The sequence below is a fragment of the Mobula birostris genome, chromosome 16 (genome assembly GCF_030028105.1).
Source record: "Mobula birostris isolate sMobBir1 chromosome 16, sMobBir1.hap1, whole genome shotgun sequence".
NCBI lineage: Eukaryota > Metazoa > Chordata > Chondrichthyes > Myliobatiformes > Myliobatidae > Mobula > Mobula birostris.
In genome coordinates, this window is record NC_092385.1 from 24476439 (window position 1) to 24494291 (window position 17853).

At 40.9% G+C, this 17853-nt stretch overlaps 2 protein-coding genes across 4 annotated transcripts in view; both read right to left on the bottom strand.

The window, feature by feature from the left end:
- arhgef3 (Rho guanine nucleotide exchange factor (GEF) 3) overlaps nucleotides 1–7688 on the bottom strand; it is a 263389-nt gene extending 255701 nt beyond the window's left edge. The window contains exon 1 of one of the 2 annotated variants that reach the window (XM_072280419.1): nucleotides 7440–7688. In XM_072280419.1, coding sequence (XP_072136520.1) covers nucleotides 7440–7474 — 35 coding nt within the window. In that variant the 5' untranslated portion in view covers nucleotides 7475–7688. The remainder of the gene's footprint in view (nucleotides 1–7439) is intronic. The other variant, XM_072280420.1, reaches the window with a different exon arrangement.
- A 4367-nt stretch (nucleotides 7689–12055) lies between these two features.
- Nucleotides 12056–17853, bottom strand: part of il17rd (interleukin 17 receptor D) — a 90049-nt gene continuing 84251 nt past the window's right edge. For both annotated transcript variants that reach the window (XM_072280417.1, XM_072280416.1), the window contains one exon: nucleotides 12056–14323. In XM_072280417.1, the coding sequence (XP_072136518.1) occupies nucleotides 14226–14323 (98 nt within the window). In that variant the 3' untranslated portion in view covers nucleotides 12056–14225. The remainder of the gene's footprint in view (nucleotides 14324–17853) is intronic.

Consider the following 17853-nt stretch of genomic DNA (forward strand, 5'->3'; position numbering starts at 1 on the left):
CTTATAAGGCATTGTTCCTTATGTAAAATTACACTTTTCATTTCAAGTATAGAATTCGACTACAAGGAATTCCAGCTTCTCCCCCCACCCATTCCTCCCCAAAATATAACTGCAGAGGTGGGAGGCATAATCCACAGGCACTTCTGATTAGAGATGCATAGATATGTCTGGAGCCAGGTATGCCAAGTCCATCCAGATGGAAGATGGTGAGAAGTGCTTGGGCAATACCATTACGGGCTGCAGAGCGGTTAAGGCAGACCTGGAGGGAGAGGCCAACTTTAACTTTAATCAGGATCTAGCAGGCGGGGGAGACCCGATTAGAGGAATTGAAATATGAAGCTCTGGGTAAGACAGGCCATGAACTTGGGAGGCCACAACACGTTCAAAGAAAGATTGCAGATTGAGCATTCATTGGCAAGGCAAAGAACTCAAGGTTTTATTTTAAAGCTGGGCAACATCAATAGACTTGAGGTAAAGGAGAGCCGTATACGAGGAGAAACAAGTTATCAGTTAATACGGACGAGTTCGGAGGGAAAGCAGCTGGTAAGCAGTCTAGATCTGAAGAAGCCCAGGTGGATCTACTGGACAGGGGTGGCACTGTAGCGTAGTGGTTAGCACAATACAGGCGACCTGGAGTCAATTCCTGGTGCTGCCTGTAAGGAGTTTGTACGCTCTCCCCGTGACCGCGTGGGTTTCCTCTGGGTACCAGCTGGTAGGTTAATTGGTTATTGTAAATTGTCCCAGGATGAAATCTGGGGGTTGCTGGGTGGCGCGGCTCAAAGGGCTGGAAGGGCCTGTTTCACGCTACATCCCAGTAAATATATAAACAAAAGATCAAGTCAGAAGGATGCAAGTGGAAATAGGAGAACCCCTGGGGGCTGGGGGAGCAGAAATTTGCTCTTCCAGAACAGAGGAAGAAGCCAGACTCAAACACACACTCAACATTTTAGGAACAGCTTTTTGCCCTCCGCCAGATTTCTGAATGGACCACAGAACCATGATCACTGCCTCACTTGTTTGCACTTTTTAAAAATGTTCTTATTGTAACATATCAGCTTTTAAATGTATTGCTGCCGCAAAACAACAAATTTCATGAAGTATGACAGTGATAATAAACCTAATTCTGATGTGACAATCTTAATGGAAAAGGTCCTCGGAACAAATCGCCGGAGCATTATCAGATATTTCTGAGCAGAGCAGGTGGAAATTGGTTTATAATGATGATCTGCAAAAGCAGGCATGCTTCAAAGGTTCGATTCTATCCTTCAACTATTCTTCCATATTCTTCCTGCTGATAAAATTCCCATTTACAACATCCATTTCTGTAGTTCCTTACCATTGGAGTCTGTCCTCTACTAAACACACAGCTACAAATTATTATCTAAAGCAGTTCTTCGTGCTGCTCAGTCCCTATAATCCTTTCACTTCACCTAGAACTCTCTCTCCTTCCTTGACTACATAGCAGAACTATTTTTCCAGCTTATCAAGGAGGAAATCTGAGTGTTGAATACTGAGAAAGTATTTTCTTTCACGCAACCGAGATAAAAGCAAATTATTCATCTATTCGATGATGACATTTTACAGGTTAAGCACAAGGCAATTTTCCTCACACCTTCTTACAATGTAGCATGCCATTTGGCTTACCAAGCCAAAGCTAGTTCTCATAGAAATCCCACCAAGCCACTTCTTTTTCCATGGTCAATTAATTATTTATGGAGTCTCTTGCCACTCATCTATATAATTAACTATAGGAAGTTGCCCCTTAATTTAGTATTCAATATGTTTTTTTTCCCGAAAATGCAGAAACAGAGAAGACTACACATAGAGACAGCACCAGAGATCAGAGTCAAACACAGGTGGTTGAAACTGAGGCAATGATAGACTCGACTTCTCCCCTTCCTTCCCATCCTGAACAAGAGTCTCGGCCTGAAACATTGACTGTTTACTCTTTTCCATAGATGCTGCCTGGCCTGCTGAGTTCCTCCAGCATCTTGCGTATGTTGCTTTGGATCTCCAGCATTTGCAGATTTTCTCGGGTCAATGACACCACCTACTGTGCCACGCAACCCAAACAAGTCCTTGGCTGTTCATTGCAATTAAAATAATATAGTTTCAATAGTCCCAGTACAGATATATTCCAGTAATCAAAACTGATGAAACCTTCAAAAATATTCCAAAAATATAAAGTTGGCAGCTTCTGCAAGGATTTCCCTGCCAACACAAGGAAATTAAATTTTATGCCTAGCTATTGTATTCTTGCAAGTTCTTGGCCAGAATTTATTACACCATTGAATTTTGCCAAGATCAACATATCAGCTTTGCCTCAAACCAGACATAATAACCAGCACATCTCTTTTATTTATTTATTGAGATACAGCACGGAATAGGCCCATCTTGCACTTTGAGCTGTGCCGCCCAGCAATCCTCCAATTTAACCCTAGCCTATTCACGGGACAATTTACAATGACCAATTAACCTCCCAACTAGCACGTCTTTGGGTTGTGGGAGGAAACCCATGCGGTCACGGGGAGAATGTACAAACTCCTTATGGGCAGTGGCGGGAATTGAACCTGTGTCGCTGGTACTGTAAAGCATCGTGCTAACCACTATGCTACCATGCTGCCACTGAGTCACTGAGACTTTGCTACCGTTGGAAGTTCCCACCTATTTCAAAAGGGCGACAATGATACCAGTGCCCAAGAAGAGCAGTGTCAGCTGCCTTATCAACTATCATCCAGTAGCATGTTCGTCTACAGTGATGAAGTGCTTTGAGAGGTTGGTCATGGCTAGAATCAGCTCCTGCCTGAGCAAAGACCTGGGCCCACTACAATTGGCCTACTGCCACAATAGGTCTACAGAGGACACAATCACATTGTCTCCCCTGGATCACCTGGACAATACAATGTCAGGATGCTGTTTATTGACTACAGCTCAGTGCTTAACACAATCATTCCTACAGTCCTGATCGAAAAGCTACAGAACCTGGATCTCTGCACCTCGATCCTTGACTTCCTAACTGAAAGACCACAATCTGTGTGGATTGGAAATAACATCTCCACCTCGCTGACAACCAACACTGGTGCACCTCAGGATGTGGGCTTAGCCCACTGCTCTACTCTCTCTACACCCATGACTGTGTGACTAGGCACAGCCCAAATGCCACCTATAGATTTGCTGATGATACAACCAATGTTGGCAGAATCTCAGATGGTGACAAGAGAGTGTACAGGAGCGAGATATACCAGCTAGTTGAGTTGTGTCACAGCAACAACCTTGTACTCAATGCCAGTAAAACCAAAGACCTGACTGTGGATTTCAGAAAGGGTAAGACGAGGGAACACACACCAGTCCTCATAGAGGGGTCAGAAGTAGAGAGGAAGAGCAATTTCAAGTTTCTGGGCGTTAATATCTCCGTGGACCTAACCTGGTCCCAACATAACAAAGCACTTATAAAGAAGGCAAGACTGCTGCCATATTTCATTCGGAGTTTAAGGAGATTTGGTATGCTACCTAAACACTCACAAATTTCTATAGACGTTCCATGAAGAGCATTCTGACTGACTGCATCACCATCTGATTGGAGGGGGGGAATGGCAGTGGCTACTGCACAGGGTCGAAGTAAGTGGCAGAGTTGTAAAATTAGTCAGCTTTATCATGGGTACCCAACTCCCTAGTATCCAAGACATCTTCAAGGAGTGGCACCTCAAAAAGTTCCATCATTGAGGACCTCACCACCCAGGACATGCCCTCTTCTCATTGTTACCATCAGGAAGGAGGTACAAAAGCTAAAGGAACACATTCAACAATTCAGAAACAACTTCTTCCCCTCTGCCATCCGATTTCTGAATGGATATTTATAGGCATTCGTTAGTCTCATGAGACCATGGATTTGCGCCTTGGAAGGTTTCCAGGGCGCAGGACTGAGCAAGGTTGTATGGAAGACTGGCAGTTGCCCATGCTGCGTCTTCCCTCTCCACGCCACCGATGTTGTCCAAGGGAAGGGCACACGGGCCAATACAGCTTGGCACCGGTGTCGTCACACAGCAATGTGTGGTTAAGTGCCTTGCTCAAGGACACAATACACTGCCTCAGTTGAGGCTCGAACTAACGACCTTCAGATCACTAGACCGACGCCTTAACCACTTGGCCATCCTTCAATACTACCTCATGGCTTTTTTTAAATTTCTGTTTTTGCACTACTTATTTAATTTAACTATTTTATATATATTTACTGTAATTCACAGCTTTTTCCTTATATTAGCATGTATTGGATTGTACTGCTGCTGCAAAGTTAACAAATTTCATGACATATGCTGGTGATATTAAACCCGATTCTGATCAGAATATATAAAAAAGTTACAATCCAATACCAGGTAGAAATTATTAATTTCAATCCATTCACAGTTTTGGAAAAAATAAGGCAATATGGTCCGGTGATTTGTTCTGACTAAAGATCAATATTCAGAAAGATTAAGCCTCTCTATACATGTGGTACCTGCCTTAATTGTTTGCAGTATGTCCTAATTTTAGATTGGGGTTCCAACGTTTGCAGCATTTTGCAATTGGTGATTGACATTACTCTTCAATTTCCTTTACATTCAAACCAATTTTTTAAAGTATTCTTTCAACCTGGCACTAGCAATCTAATAAACAATTAAATTTTACATTCAATACTACATTTGTCCATTTAGTAAGATCAATTGACTAAACACAGGTTCATTTTAGAAGTGCCTTGGATTTTTAAATGGAAGATTCTTAGTAGAAACTTACAATTTGTTCTAATAATCATCTTTTCTGAGAAGTACAATTTTGCACCATGAGCAGATGAAGGAGAAGAAACTGGTCTTTACATAGTGTCATTTGTGGTTACAGGCCATCACAAAGCATGTTACAGCCACATGAAGAACAGTCAATGTTGTAGGGAGCAGCACCATGTTTATGTAATATGGTTATAATTACTCACTATGAAGTAGGCTCCAGTTCTTCTTTAAAATGGTGCTACTTAAATATTTTACATCCTTCAAACTCACACCATTCTGAGCCCAAAGAGCTACCAACCCATATTCCTTCTAACTTGACAATATCTATTTTTATGACGTTGACTATAATATTATTGAATCTATACCAGTGAAAACACTTACTCCACTATCTGCAGCATCTGGTCACCACTGTGTTGCCACTGCAAGTGCGCTGTCATCACTTCTGGGAATGTGACCTTTAGTCACAGTACTGTCCACAGAATCAGTATCAAAATCAAATTTAATATCACAAGCCTATGTCTGTGGAAGTTGTTATCTTTGTGGCAGCAGTACAAAGAACTACATGATAAATAAATAGAGGAAAAAATCCAAATTACAGGAAGTACATCTATTAAATGAAAAGGAAAGGTATGTCGCATCCAGAGTTTCTCCGGTTAGTGGACGATTTCCCTCCACGCCTCTCTGAAGTAGTGGGGAACCGCATACGAGGCAAGTTACAGCAGTGGTTTCCAAAGAGATCACCAGCGGATGGAAAGCGTGCAGGGGAGCCGGCTGAATTCGAACTCGGGACCTTCCATCCCGAAGTCCGGCACTGATGCCACTACGCCACCAGCCAGGTCAGTCTATTAAATAGTTAAGTTAAAATAAGTACAGTAGTGCAAAAAAAAAATGTAGTGAGGTTGTGTTCATGGTTCAATGTCCATTTAAAATTTGGATGGCAGATGGAAAGAAGCTGTTCCTGAAGCGCTGAGTGTGTGGCTTCAGGCTTCTGTGCAGGCTACAGCACAGGATGGAAGTAAGCTGCAGAGTTGTAAAATCATCATGGGTACCGGCCTCCTTCGTATCCAAGACATCCTCAAGGAGCGGTGCCTCAGTAAGATCCATTATTAAGGACCCCCACCACCCAGGACATGCCCTCTTCCCATTTTTACTATCAGGAAGGAGGTACACACTCAGCGAGTTAGGAACAGCTTCTTCCCCATTGACGTCCAATTTCTGAATGGACATTGGGCTCATTTACACTACCTCACTACTTTTATTTTTAAATTTCTATTTTCGCACTACTTATCTTAAATTTACTCTTTTCCATAGATGCTGCCGGGTCTCCAGAGTTGCTCCCGCATTTTGTACGTGTTGCTTGGATTTCCAGCAACAGGCCAACACCGAGATTTCATTATAATCTGCAATGAGTGGACCTACATCATTCGTGTGCCTAGTACCAGGCTCCAAGCCTAGCATTTTACTCGGAACTACATCACAGCAAAAAAAAAACTTTCCGGGAGGACTGGGGAAAATATTTCAAGAGCAGTTTCACAGCTACATTGGGAAAAAAAATTAACCTTCCCAACCAATTCGTGGGAATCCCCAGCCCATGACCACTGACAATAGGGAAGGTACATCCAAGGCGGTACTGAACGGAGTCTCTTCCACCAGAGGCCAAGTCAAAACAGGAGCCAAGTCAAATCCACCGTGTGACCGTCCCCTCAGACTCGCCTCTCCCCCACCCCGGACAGTGAATGAAGATCCTGTACAGGTTGTATCAAAAACTTCACAACCCACAGCCATGTGGAAGCAAATCAATTTTTACTCTTGACAGAATGCATAATAGAAAGGAAGCCATACTAGCTAAAGCTTCGTCCTCAGTTTGTAGTAGCCGTCCCATCACAGTATTGCGACCTTAGGCAAAGTGTCATAGCGAGTGCGAGTTAGATTTTTGGACGCCCTTTTATCTCGTTATGATTAATACAAGTTAATTTTAGAAGGATCAGAATCAGGCTTATTATCACCGGCATGTGAAGTGAAATTTGTTAACTTTAATATATTGGTCTTCCTCAATAAGCAGTATTCACTTCCTCTTGCCCTCCAGATATCTTAACAAACATTGCTTTTGGCGTCTCCCAGTTAAAGCGTCACCAATTCTACCCTTTCTGTGACCTTTGCATTTCGACTCTAGTCAGGTGTGAAAGCAAGCCAGAGTCGGTCACGCCAAACCGCGGGCGTCCTTGATGCTTAACACAAGACGCGGTCCCTTTAACGGAGAGAGGCGGGGTAACCATGTGTTTCGGTACGGCACAAAGTACATGAAATATAAACGAAAAGCAACACTCTAGGGTCTGTAGAAACAAACTCGAGTAAACTATTTCCGATATTGAATTTTCCAGTTTAAAACGATGCAGTTACATGGAACATAAATCTGTTCCTGATGGAATCGGCCAAACGACTAAATTTCAACTACCAGTGACTAATAGTTAAACCCCAGCCAGTGTCCGCATGATGCCATTCCCCAGTCCGGGCGGGTCTTATGATACAGGCGGAGTGCAGCTGATCACTGGGTTGGAGCAGCCCTCCCGTCATCACCCGAAATCCCACAGCCTCACTGCGGGATGGCCGCACTCCGCCCTGACAGGTAGAGTCACTGAGCTGCCGTCTAATACATGACACGAAGATCAAGAGAACTACCTGGCAATGGCATGCTTCGAGTTTACAGTTTGCATGTGGTGGGTCGTAGAGCGGGTCCGTCGGCAACTCCGATAATCCCCGGGGGCTTCAGCGACACCGACTCTGCTTTCGCCGCACTCCGGCCGCTAGCACGCGCAAACTTCCGACGAGACCGCGGCGCCGTGTTTTCGCCAACTTTCCTCTTTCCCGAGGCTGCGGCGAGCCCGCGCCTCGGTATTGGTCCGACGCCCCGTCTCCCCGCCCACCGCCGATCTTCATTCATATTCCCAACACAACCTGATCCCACCACGATCCGGAACTGTGCAGCAAACACAAGCAAGTTCCCCGCAAAACCAGCAAGACCGGGAAAACGGTACCCGTGATAGAAGTGAAACACCCACGTCGGGCAATAAAGTAATTTATCCAGAAAGATGCACTGAGTGGAGGGGAGTTGAATATTATGCAAATTACTTGCATAAAATTATCTGTCACTTTCAGTGCGGTATGGTTTGATTTGCAGGGCAATTAGCCAATCGCCTTCTTCTTGGTCGAGACTAGCGTTGTCACTTTAATATCATTACCGCTACTCATACTAATTACCTTTTCAATCACCCAGGACTGCCTGGAAGACCCTGTACTGCGGGATTATCTGCAATAATCCGTACTAGGTAATATTAAATACAGACAGTCCTCAACCGAGCCTTGAAACATAGGAATTTCTGAATCTGGGGATGGGTTAAAATTGGTGATCTTGCAAACTTAATAAAGCACTGTAAAGTGGGACTGGGATGGAGAATTAAAGTGACAAGCATCTGAAAGCATAGGTTCACGCTTTTAGACCGAACAAAAATGTTCTGCTTTTCAAGAAGGGCCACAGCATCGTAGCACTGAATGCAGAGGAGACAATGAAGCTCGGAGCAGATTATCAGTAATGTGGAATGTAAACCATATTGATTCATATCAGAGCCAATAAATGGTGTGTAATTAGGGCCTCAGTGTGGTGGGTGTTGGCCTGAGACAGGATGCTGACACTAATTCGCCTACCCTGCCAGTAAAGTTACTCACTCATGCACTGCTTTCTACAGAATCCCCAGAGCTTTGGACTTGTCTTGTTCTGTCTTGCTGTTCCAGTACATTGGGTGTGTGATACATTTTTCAATTACCTCATTGTGGATTACACAGCTACAGGACACTCTCTGGGCATTTTTTGTTTGTTTGCGATGCTATTATAAACAGCAGTAAGATACTCGAGTTGTAAGAGCTGAAAATGTCCACAGTGGTAAAAGCACTTGCGGAAGTAGAGATGTTAATTTTGAAGAACTGCCGCTGGACACATAAACAAATATATTCTGTATAACTTGGCTGCTTCAGTTATTTGGTTCACAGTCTGCGTGTTAGTGAAGTATGTTAGTTTGTAATGTGAAAAATTCTGACATTCAAATTTAGTACATTATATTAATAAATTGAATTAAAAGAACTCTTTATGCAAAGGAACAAGTATCACATGCTCCAGTCAATAGGACCAATGCATCCAAAACTGTCAAAGGGTTTGCCTGATCAGTTTTATCAGCAAACAGACCTGGTGAATCTGAAGAGCAGGGCAGAGACTGTGTTCTCCTTGCCAGTTTCCTGACCATAGCTCTGGGTAGTTGACAGGAAGTAGCAGCCCAGCAGTAAAAATCATCTGAAACCAGAAGAATCAACCCCTTGCACTAAGAGATAAGGCCAGGAGGATGAGAGTCTGTTTGTTGATAGGGAACTAAGAATTCTAGAGCAGAGGGCCAAGGCTTCATTCTGTTCCTCTTTGACCTTAGAGGAAGCTGTAAAAAAAAATGTACCTTCTTAGCCCTGGTTCATGATCCCATCTGGGCAAGAACGACTAGTTCCTTGAAGACTCTGGTGAGCTTGAGATTGGTGTACTTGCAATTTTTATTCGTGGGCTTGACTGAGGAATAATTCATTTATTCTGGGGTTGAGAGAGAAAATTCTTGTTTACCCCAGGACCATTCAAAAGTGTATTATATAATTTTCCATTTGTGGAGTTTTTGAGAATGATTTAAATTTCTGTATTTTTTGCTGACACTACTATAAAGTCCATCCAGTTCTCCACTGACAGATATTTTTTTAATATATAGAGCAGGGCAGCCAGGTAGGAATCCTAGTTTTGATGCCGACAATTATCCCCAGACCTTTTTGCTGTTTCAAGTATTTCAATTGGGAGAGGGCGGAAAGTAAAATATTGGCCAGAAAGCAATATCTTTGCATTTGGCTGGAAATTCAGTAAAGGAGATGTACAGATGATACCTGTGAAAATTATAGGTTAATTTCTTTTTTAGCTACGATTCACAAATGAGGAAAGGTTCCATTTTTTTTATAGTCTCACACTTGGCTGCTAGTTAGGAAACCAATCAATGAGTCGTACAGCTACCTGTAATCAGGAACTTCCTGACACAACTAGCCAGGAAAGAGGAACCATTCATGTGGCTGAAAGTGTTTTGAAACATGTTAATTTCACAAAAAAAAACAATTTTTCACAGTAGGTGGATTTTTATTTTTGTTCATACATTTTCTCTGCTTCCCTTTGTGGTTCTTCTCAACACCAGATGACATTTTAAATGAGCTAGCAAGTTTATTTATTTAGAAATACGGTCCAGAACAGGCCCTTCCAGCAAAATGGGCTGCACCGCCCATTTAAAACTAGCCTCATCACAGAACAATTTGCAACAACCAATTAATCTGCTAACTGGCATATTGTTGGACTGTGGGAAGAAACTGCAGCTCTCAGAGGCAACCCACACAGTTCACAGGGAGAAATATATAATCCTTACAGGCTGCACCAGGATTGAACTCCAAACGCCGGAATGCCCCAGGATGTGCTACCGCAATGCAAGTAGCTCCAATTGGTATAAACTGTCAAATTGGCTCCATTCTTGCTTTTATTATCAACATTTATTTTTAAATGAGCTATGTTCTAATCTATTGTTGCCCTTTAGCCAGGCTGCTTTTCTACAATTCGAATATTTGAATTCAATTTGAATAGATGTAATCCATCTAGCTTTCATTGTCCTTGTTGGTACAGATTAGTAACTGTGATTTGTCATCCACTCTTGATTAAATGAAGGGTAAAGGCACAATAAATTTTCTTTGTGAAATATCTATTAAGGCGATCTGGATTGTATTCATACACTCCACTGCTAGAGCTGAAACATACTGTTGAATCGAATAGTGAAATGTGTCAATTTTACTGCAACTGTCAAAGGCCTTCTGAAAATCAAAGTACACAACATCCACCAATACTCCTTTGTCTATCCTTATTGTTATTTCCTCAAAGAATTCTAACAGATATGTCGGCAAGATCTTCCCTTAAGGAAATCCTGCTGACTTTGGCCTATTTTATCACGTGCCTCCAAGTACTCCTTAGCAATCAACTCCTTAACATTTTCCCAACCACTGAGTCCAAACTAACTGCCTTAAGTTTATTTTCTTCTGCCTCCCTCCCTTTTTGAAGAGTGGAGTGACATTTGCAATTTTACAGTCCTCTGGAACCATGCCAACACTGTGGGTGTACACTATCTGGTCCAGGTGACTTATCTACCTTCAAACCTTCCCCTTAGTAATAACTCAATTCTGTCCCCCGACATTCTTGAACTTCTGACACTCCAAGTTTCTTCCATAATGAAGACTGATACAAAACACTTACTTAGTTCATGTGCCATTTCCTTGTCCCCCATTACTACCCCTCTGGCATAATTTTTCAGCAGTCTAATATCTCTTTTGCACGAGTCATACCTTCCCCAGAAGAGATCCCAATGATCCAGAAATCTGAAACCCTGCCCCCTGCACCAGTTTCTCAGCCAAGCTTTCATCTGCCAAAATCATCCCATTCTTACCCTCACAGACTCTCCTTCTCCTATTTGTCAGTTAGTCACTTCCAATGGCATAGAGCTGTGATTATCGGATATTGTCTACATCCATTGCCAATGTTATTTGTGATCTACAACTGAAGTTGCAGTAAACAGGAAGAAATTATGTTTTATTGCATTCCTAACCTTAAACTAATGCCCTAGATAAAAAGAAACTGACCTCACCCAGCCCACGCAGTAAATTTGATCAAATGTGCCCATAATACCAGAATGTGACTCCAAGTAAAGTACCTTTAAAACACACACAGAAACCTTGACTGGTTCGCTAGATATCACCAGGCCAGGCAGTCAATTACATTTACCAATTACGTTTTCCCCTCCACAAATAAATGCAAGGAAACTAAAATACAAGCTATAAGCACGTTAAATGAACATTTAGGAATGGTCTAGAAACAAAGTTACTTATAATCTTGTAGGGCTAACGTCAAAACTATTCTAGCACTTTGGTATGAAACTTATGCCAGTTCTGGCAGTATACAACACGATGAGATTTAACGAATACTAAAAATCTGTCATTTACAATATAAAATTCATATTGAAGTAACAGCTGAGTCGGTTATTCTGCATTCAGAAACTAACAGATTACAAAAATGGCCAATGAAAGAATGATTATTAGGAAACATGATCTTGTGTTTTTACTTTTTTATTTTTAAGATTTCAGTACAAAAAAAGACAAAAGGAAGAGAATTCTCTCACTCACCTTAATTTATAGCTCTTAAAATACAAAATGCATCAGGTAATTATAAGTTTATAAAGGCACTCTACAAGGTTTTTTATAATAACCAAAATTACATCACAAAGATGGTCTGCAAAACTAAGTACGAGGGCATATTAAGTAATGCCATATGGAAATTAACAAAGCAAGACTTTTGGCTTATTAGCTTATAGAATCAATGACAATGCAGTGTTCATAATTCCTACAAAACAAAATGATGTTTAACACTACAGGATACTTCACCGTATTGATGTCTCAGGCACTTTGTCTAATATAGTAGTGAACCCATCCCTCAGAATGTCAACATAATCAAGAGGAAAAAAATCTCAGCTCCTACAAGTTTCTTCTACATTCACTGCAGACCTACACTAAAATAAACTTTGGTCCTCAAAAATGTCACTAGCTGAAAATGTATTTAAATAGTGTTATGTCATTTCTCTAATAAACAAGGCATTGCAATATCTCAAGGAGTCTCTGTATTTAGGACTAGGTCTGCTCTCCAGTTTGTATTAAGCGGCTTGATGGACAAGACTTGGGCCTTGGAGACTAAAGAAACACTCAACTCTTGTAACCACTTTGTGTCTTTGTAGTGGTAACTGCTGGAAGAGCCCATGTGGGTTAGCTTCGACTGGAATAGGTACCCAGTATCCACACAAATGTACCCCAGGTTTCAGGTTATGGACAAAAAAGGCAAAAAGACTGCACAAAACTGATACCATTAACTATTAAGAGAGGCATCTCTTTAAGTAAAATACAGTGCATCTCCAAATACTGTAAGTAGTGATTCTTACAAAATGTAAATTGCATTATCCAGATAACATTGTGGTCACAATGATTGCCACAACTAGAGATGGTAATTTAGAATAAATCATAATGAATTTCATTTGTTAATGAACATATCAATTATAGTCATACTTTATTGATCCCAGGGGGAAATTGGTTGAATTGGGGGAAATTACAAAATATAACTTCCTGTGGAAAACAAATATTCAAGGCAAACAGAAAAAAAAAGCTATTTTTGTTACGGGATAAATCTGGTACAGAATTCCCCCTTTTTCAAATGTGGGGGTTCAAAATGAAAATGTGCACTTTCATTATTACAGAAGGGAATTTCCCCCCCTCCCTGATTCATTAGTAAACTCCAAGTCCTTCAGTATTAATGCCATTGAAGCTACCATTTCCACCTCCTGGTGCACAGAAAAGTGGATTTAAAATGGGAAGCGGACTGTACTTGGAGACAACAGCAGAATAGTGTTGCAGTTGGAGTCATTCTAACAAATTTTTGAATGGTTAACATCCACATACAAAGAACTGCCCCTTTAATTAGATTTGGAAGTTAATACATTACACATCTGAAAACTATTTACAATCATTCAACTTAAAATTCTACAATAAACATTTGTTAAAATCTAAACTTCATTGTTTAGCCATAAACCACATCAAACATTGTAAAACTGGATGAAGTTCAAAATGTATTAAATCTTAATGTCAAATCAGAATATAGATTTGAGCAGAAGATCAATTGAAGGCAGTTTTTGTTTTAAATTATTGTTCCAAATAAAATTTCAATTACACCTCCCCAGCAAGCATAGTAGTGCAATTATCTGCAACATACCTTATCTATAAATAGGTATTTGTCCAATGCTGATCTTAACCTAGCTGTTAAATATAGCCTCCACCTTATGGGCATTATCAGATCAATGATATTTTATAAAACTTGCCATTGTTTTATTCCCTAAGTTGACACATAATTAATCTTGCGAAACAGGTTTAAATAGCGGCAAATGAAAACCTTCAGTTAAACATATGGTTCTCCATTGATCACAGTGATCACTATATTAAGATAAGTGATGGCCCAAATCAATATACAGAACTAAATATCAATTATGCATTTAAAAGCACATTTGAGACAACACAATGATATTTTAAATTCTGTAGTCAAACTTTAATCCTACTCAGTCTGAAAGGATGGTGCATTTAATCAATATTTCTCCAATGCAAATCAGTAAGATTTTTTTAAAAACAGTATAGTGAGTTAAATGTACAGAGGACTCATCTTTTTTGTACATTAAGATCACGATGTGGTTGAATAGTTGCCAATGCATGGTTCATTCGTGGATGTAAAATTGAAGAGGTAAAGTGGCAATGCATCCCCCATGGTACATAATGTTATAGGGTTACTGCACCAGGTACATGTCTGTCTGCTTCCATCTTACACAGTCCAGATACAGTTGACTTTGTTGGGAGAGCAGGCGGATCATCTTCCCCTGTAGGTAGAAAGAAATTGTGCAAGCAGTTACAATTAACTGACACTTCAAGAAGCCATTAACAGTCTGTATTTATATGAGGAGTAAGAATATTTACCCCTGGCCTTTTACTTAAATAATCAGATCTGAATCCAAATCAGGCCTTTGATATAACCTGCTCCGGGACTTAGCACAGAACAAAGAGCGACCTATTCTTGTTTTACAATCTGATGAGTAATAGGCATAATATGGACATATCGCAGAGGGAGGAGGCAGCAGTGCTGGAACCAGAACTTAATACTGTAGCTTGTTCGTGTTTATATAAGAAATCACAAGTAACAACACCTGCTCCCAACACCCAACTCTCACTGATACTCTTACCGAGATACTTTAAACCCATTGATGAAACCCCTAGGTTTAAAATTAGTTAGCAGGATAATCCAAAATCCCCACTAATTAACAACCACAGATGGCCCAAAATTCCAGACTCCAAATGGTATTTTCCTTTGACCTCTACAGTTGAAATACCCTACCAGTCAATTTAACTTATTGTGCAATGCAATAACTTAACACAGTCACAGTGCATAGTCACTCTTCCTCCTTTACAAAAAGCATCCCAAAGTACTAAGCGTTTGGGGGGGCGGGGTTCCCCTCTAAAAGAAAAAGAAATTGCATTCCTAACTGAACGCAATATGTTGTGATATAATAACCTTTTGTGGAAGTACATGGAAGATACAAAAATAGTGAAATGGACCCAAGTTGATAACAGTTTCGGTGAGCTAGCACAAATGTGTAGGGCTGAATGGCTTCATATCACACACTAGAAACTTTCTCGCTATCAAATACGGTATTAGTGAGTTTCTTATTGTGAGTTGCCCAGCAACAGTACAGGGTTATGTAATGCTCCCATTAAGACGACACTTACCTCATTTTCTTAATGTTCAACATTAGAACTTGACTATTGTAAGGAAAGGATTAGTCAGCAGGCAGCAAGAAGTTTGCCAACGTTAATACTTTACCTTTTATAATTTAGCTTTTGTTTTATATAGGATATAAAACAATTCTTAAATTGTAATAACTTAAATAACTGACAATATTTTATTTGTTTTGCTTCACAGCCATCCCTCATTAGTAACCACAGAACTCATTAACCAATATTGATCCTTACAGTGCAGGCAGTTCTACTGTGTTCTGTAGGGAATAATTACCCCAAAGAGAATAGATCTTAATGAGCTGTGCTAATCAAAGATATGATAGTGGGTAACTAAGACTGAGAAAATGGAATTCACTGAAATGGCAAGGGCTGGGGGTGGGAGGCGAGGGGTGGTGATGGTGGAGAAAAAATTGGGGTAAACCTGCAGAGCAAAAGTACATATGTTTAAAAAATTACCTTTTTAATTTGAATTTATGTAGTTTCTCAGAAATGTGCAATAAAATAACATAAGGGTCTCATTAACTCAAAAGCAGTGCAGCTTGTTAGTGAAGAAATCTGATTATCTGAAAAGCTTTTCTTTTTAAAAAAAGCTTTCACTTTTTAAGCACAAGAATTGCTGATTGTAGCATAAACGAGCAATGAAAAGTTAAAAATATCAAATTTTAATATTAGTTTGGATTAAAAAGTTTGATAAGACTTGAATACTAATAAAGATTACAATGCTTCATATTTACCAATCATGATTCTTTGTAATTAAGCATGTGCCATTGTAAATACTACGTTTGTATCATTACAAATACAAAGTTTGTAGCACCACATTTGCAGGCAGTGCATCCAGCCGCGGGTCTTCTTCGACGGCATGGATTGGCTGGAGCAGCAAATGGATTCACTGAAGCAAAGTTTTAGGGAGAAGGTCACACTAGAGCTTCAGTCAGGTAGATGGGTGACTGCCAGGAGAGGGCGGCAGGTAGCACTGGAATCTCCTGCAGCTGCCTCCCTCCAAAATACGTATATCGTTTGGATACTGTTGGGAGAATGGCCTCTCTGGGACGAGCGGTGGCATTACAACTAGCTCTGCTATAATTCAGGATAGGGCGGTCTGGATGAGTAATAGCAATACAGAACTCATTAGTCAGGCGTACTCAGAGGTGTTTTTACAAGAAGGGCTCCAGGTTGTCACGTTGCCTCCCTGATACCAAAGTTCAGCATGTATCTCAGTGGGACAGGGCATTCTGTATGAACAGGGTGAGCTGCCAGAGAGTATATTCCCTATTGGTCCCAAACATAGGCAGAGAGATGAGCTCCTTCAATGAGAATTTAGGGAGTTAGGTTAAAAATATGTCCTCTCATTAGGCCCTCTTCCAGGACCAGTGGGATGTGTAGAAGAGGGACAGGTTGCAACTAAACTAGAGGGACACCAATATACTGGCAGGGAAATTTGCTGGTATTACACAGAAGGATTTAAACTGGTCCGGCAGGGAAGTGAGGTTCTAAGCAATTGTGTGGCGGATGGAAGTGTTAAGGATAATATAAAAATTAAAGTGAGCACGTTCAGTAGATAGGACAGCTACAGGCTAGGCTGGGAGAGAGGGAGGTATGATACACAAAACTGCATTTATTTTAATGCTAGATGTATGATAGGCAAAGCAGAGAAAATCAGGGCATGGATGATACATGGCAACACACACAAAATGCTGGAGAACTCAGCAGGTCATGCAGCATCTAGTGAGGAGAATAAATAGTTAAACGTTTCGGGCCGAGATCCTTCAACTCGTGGGAGGAAGCAAGAATAAGGTGGTGGGGATGGGAAGGAGTGCACAGTGCAATCCTGAGGTGATGATCCTAGTGGATTTTCCAGCTTCTCGTGTGATTATGACTAGTATTTGGGACTGGGATATTATAGCCATAAGATAAACATGGTTGAGCGAGGAGGACTAGGAGTGACATCTCTACATTTCTGACCTGGCAGAAGTCAGTGGGTGGAAATAGAGCATTGTTTTTCAGATTGGAGGGCTGCAAAATGTATTACAGGGTTTGGTTGTATCATAGACAGTAAGGACGGTTATTTAAAGTTAACATATCCTCGAGCAGCTGAGGAAGTGGGCCAAGGAATGGCAGATGGAATTTAACTTGGACAAATACGAGGCGTTGCACTTGAGTAAGTTAAATAGAGTAGGACTTGCACTGTAAATGGCAAGGTCCGAGAGCACACCATAGCTTAGAGACACCCTACGGGAAAGGTACAAAGTTCCCCGAGGTTAATCAGGATGGTGAAGACGGTGTTTGGCATGCTTGTTGTCATCAGTCAGTGTACTGAGTGCAGGAGTTGGGGCACCTTGTTACAAATGTACAAGTTGTTAGTGAGACCACACTTGGAGTGTTGTGTGCTGTTCTGGTTGCCCTGCTATAGGAAAGATGTGGTTAAGCTACAGTCAGCGTAGAAAAGATTCATGAGGATATAATGGAGGGTTTGAGTTATAAGAGGTTGGAACAGCTGGAACATTTTCTCCCCCCGTTACACAGGAAGCTAGGTAACCTTATTGAGGTATATAAAATCTTTAGTGGCATAAATAGTTAACATTATTATAGTATGTATTGATTTATACCTTAGATGTTA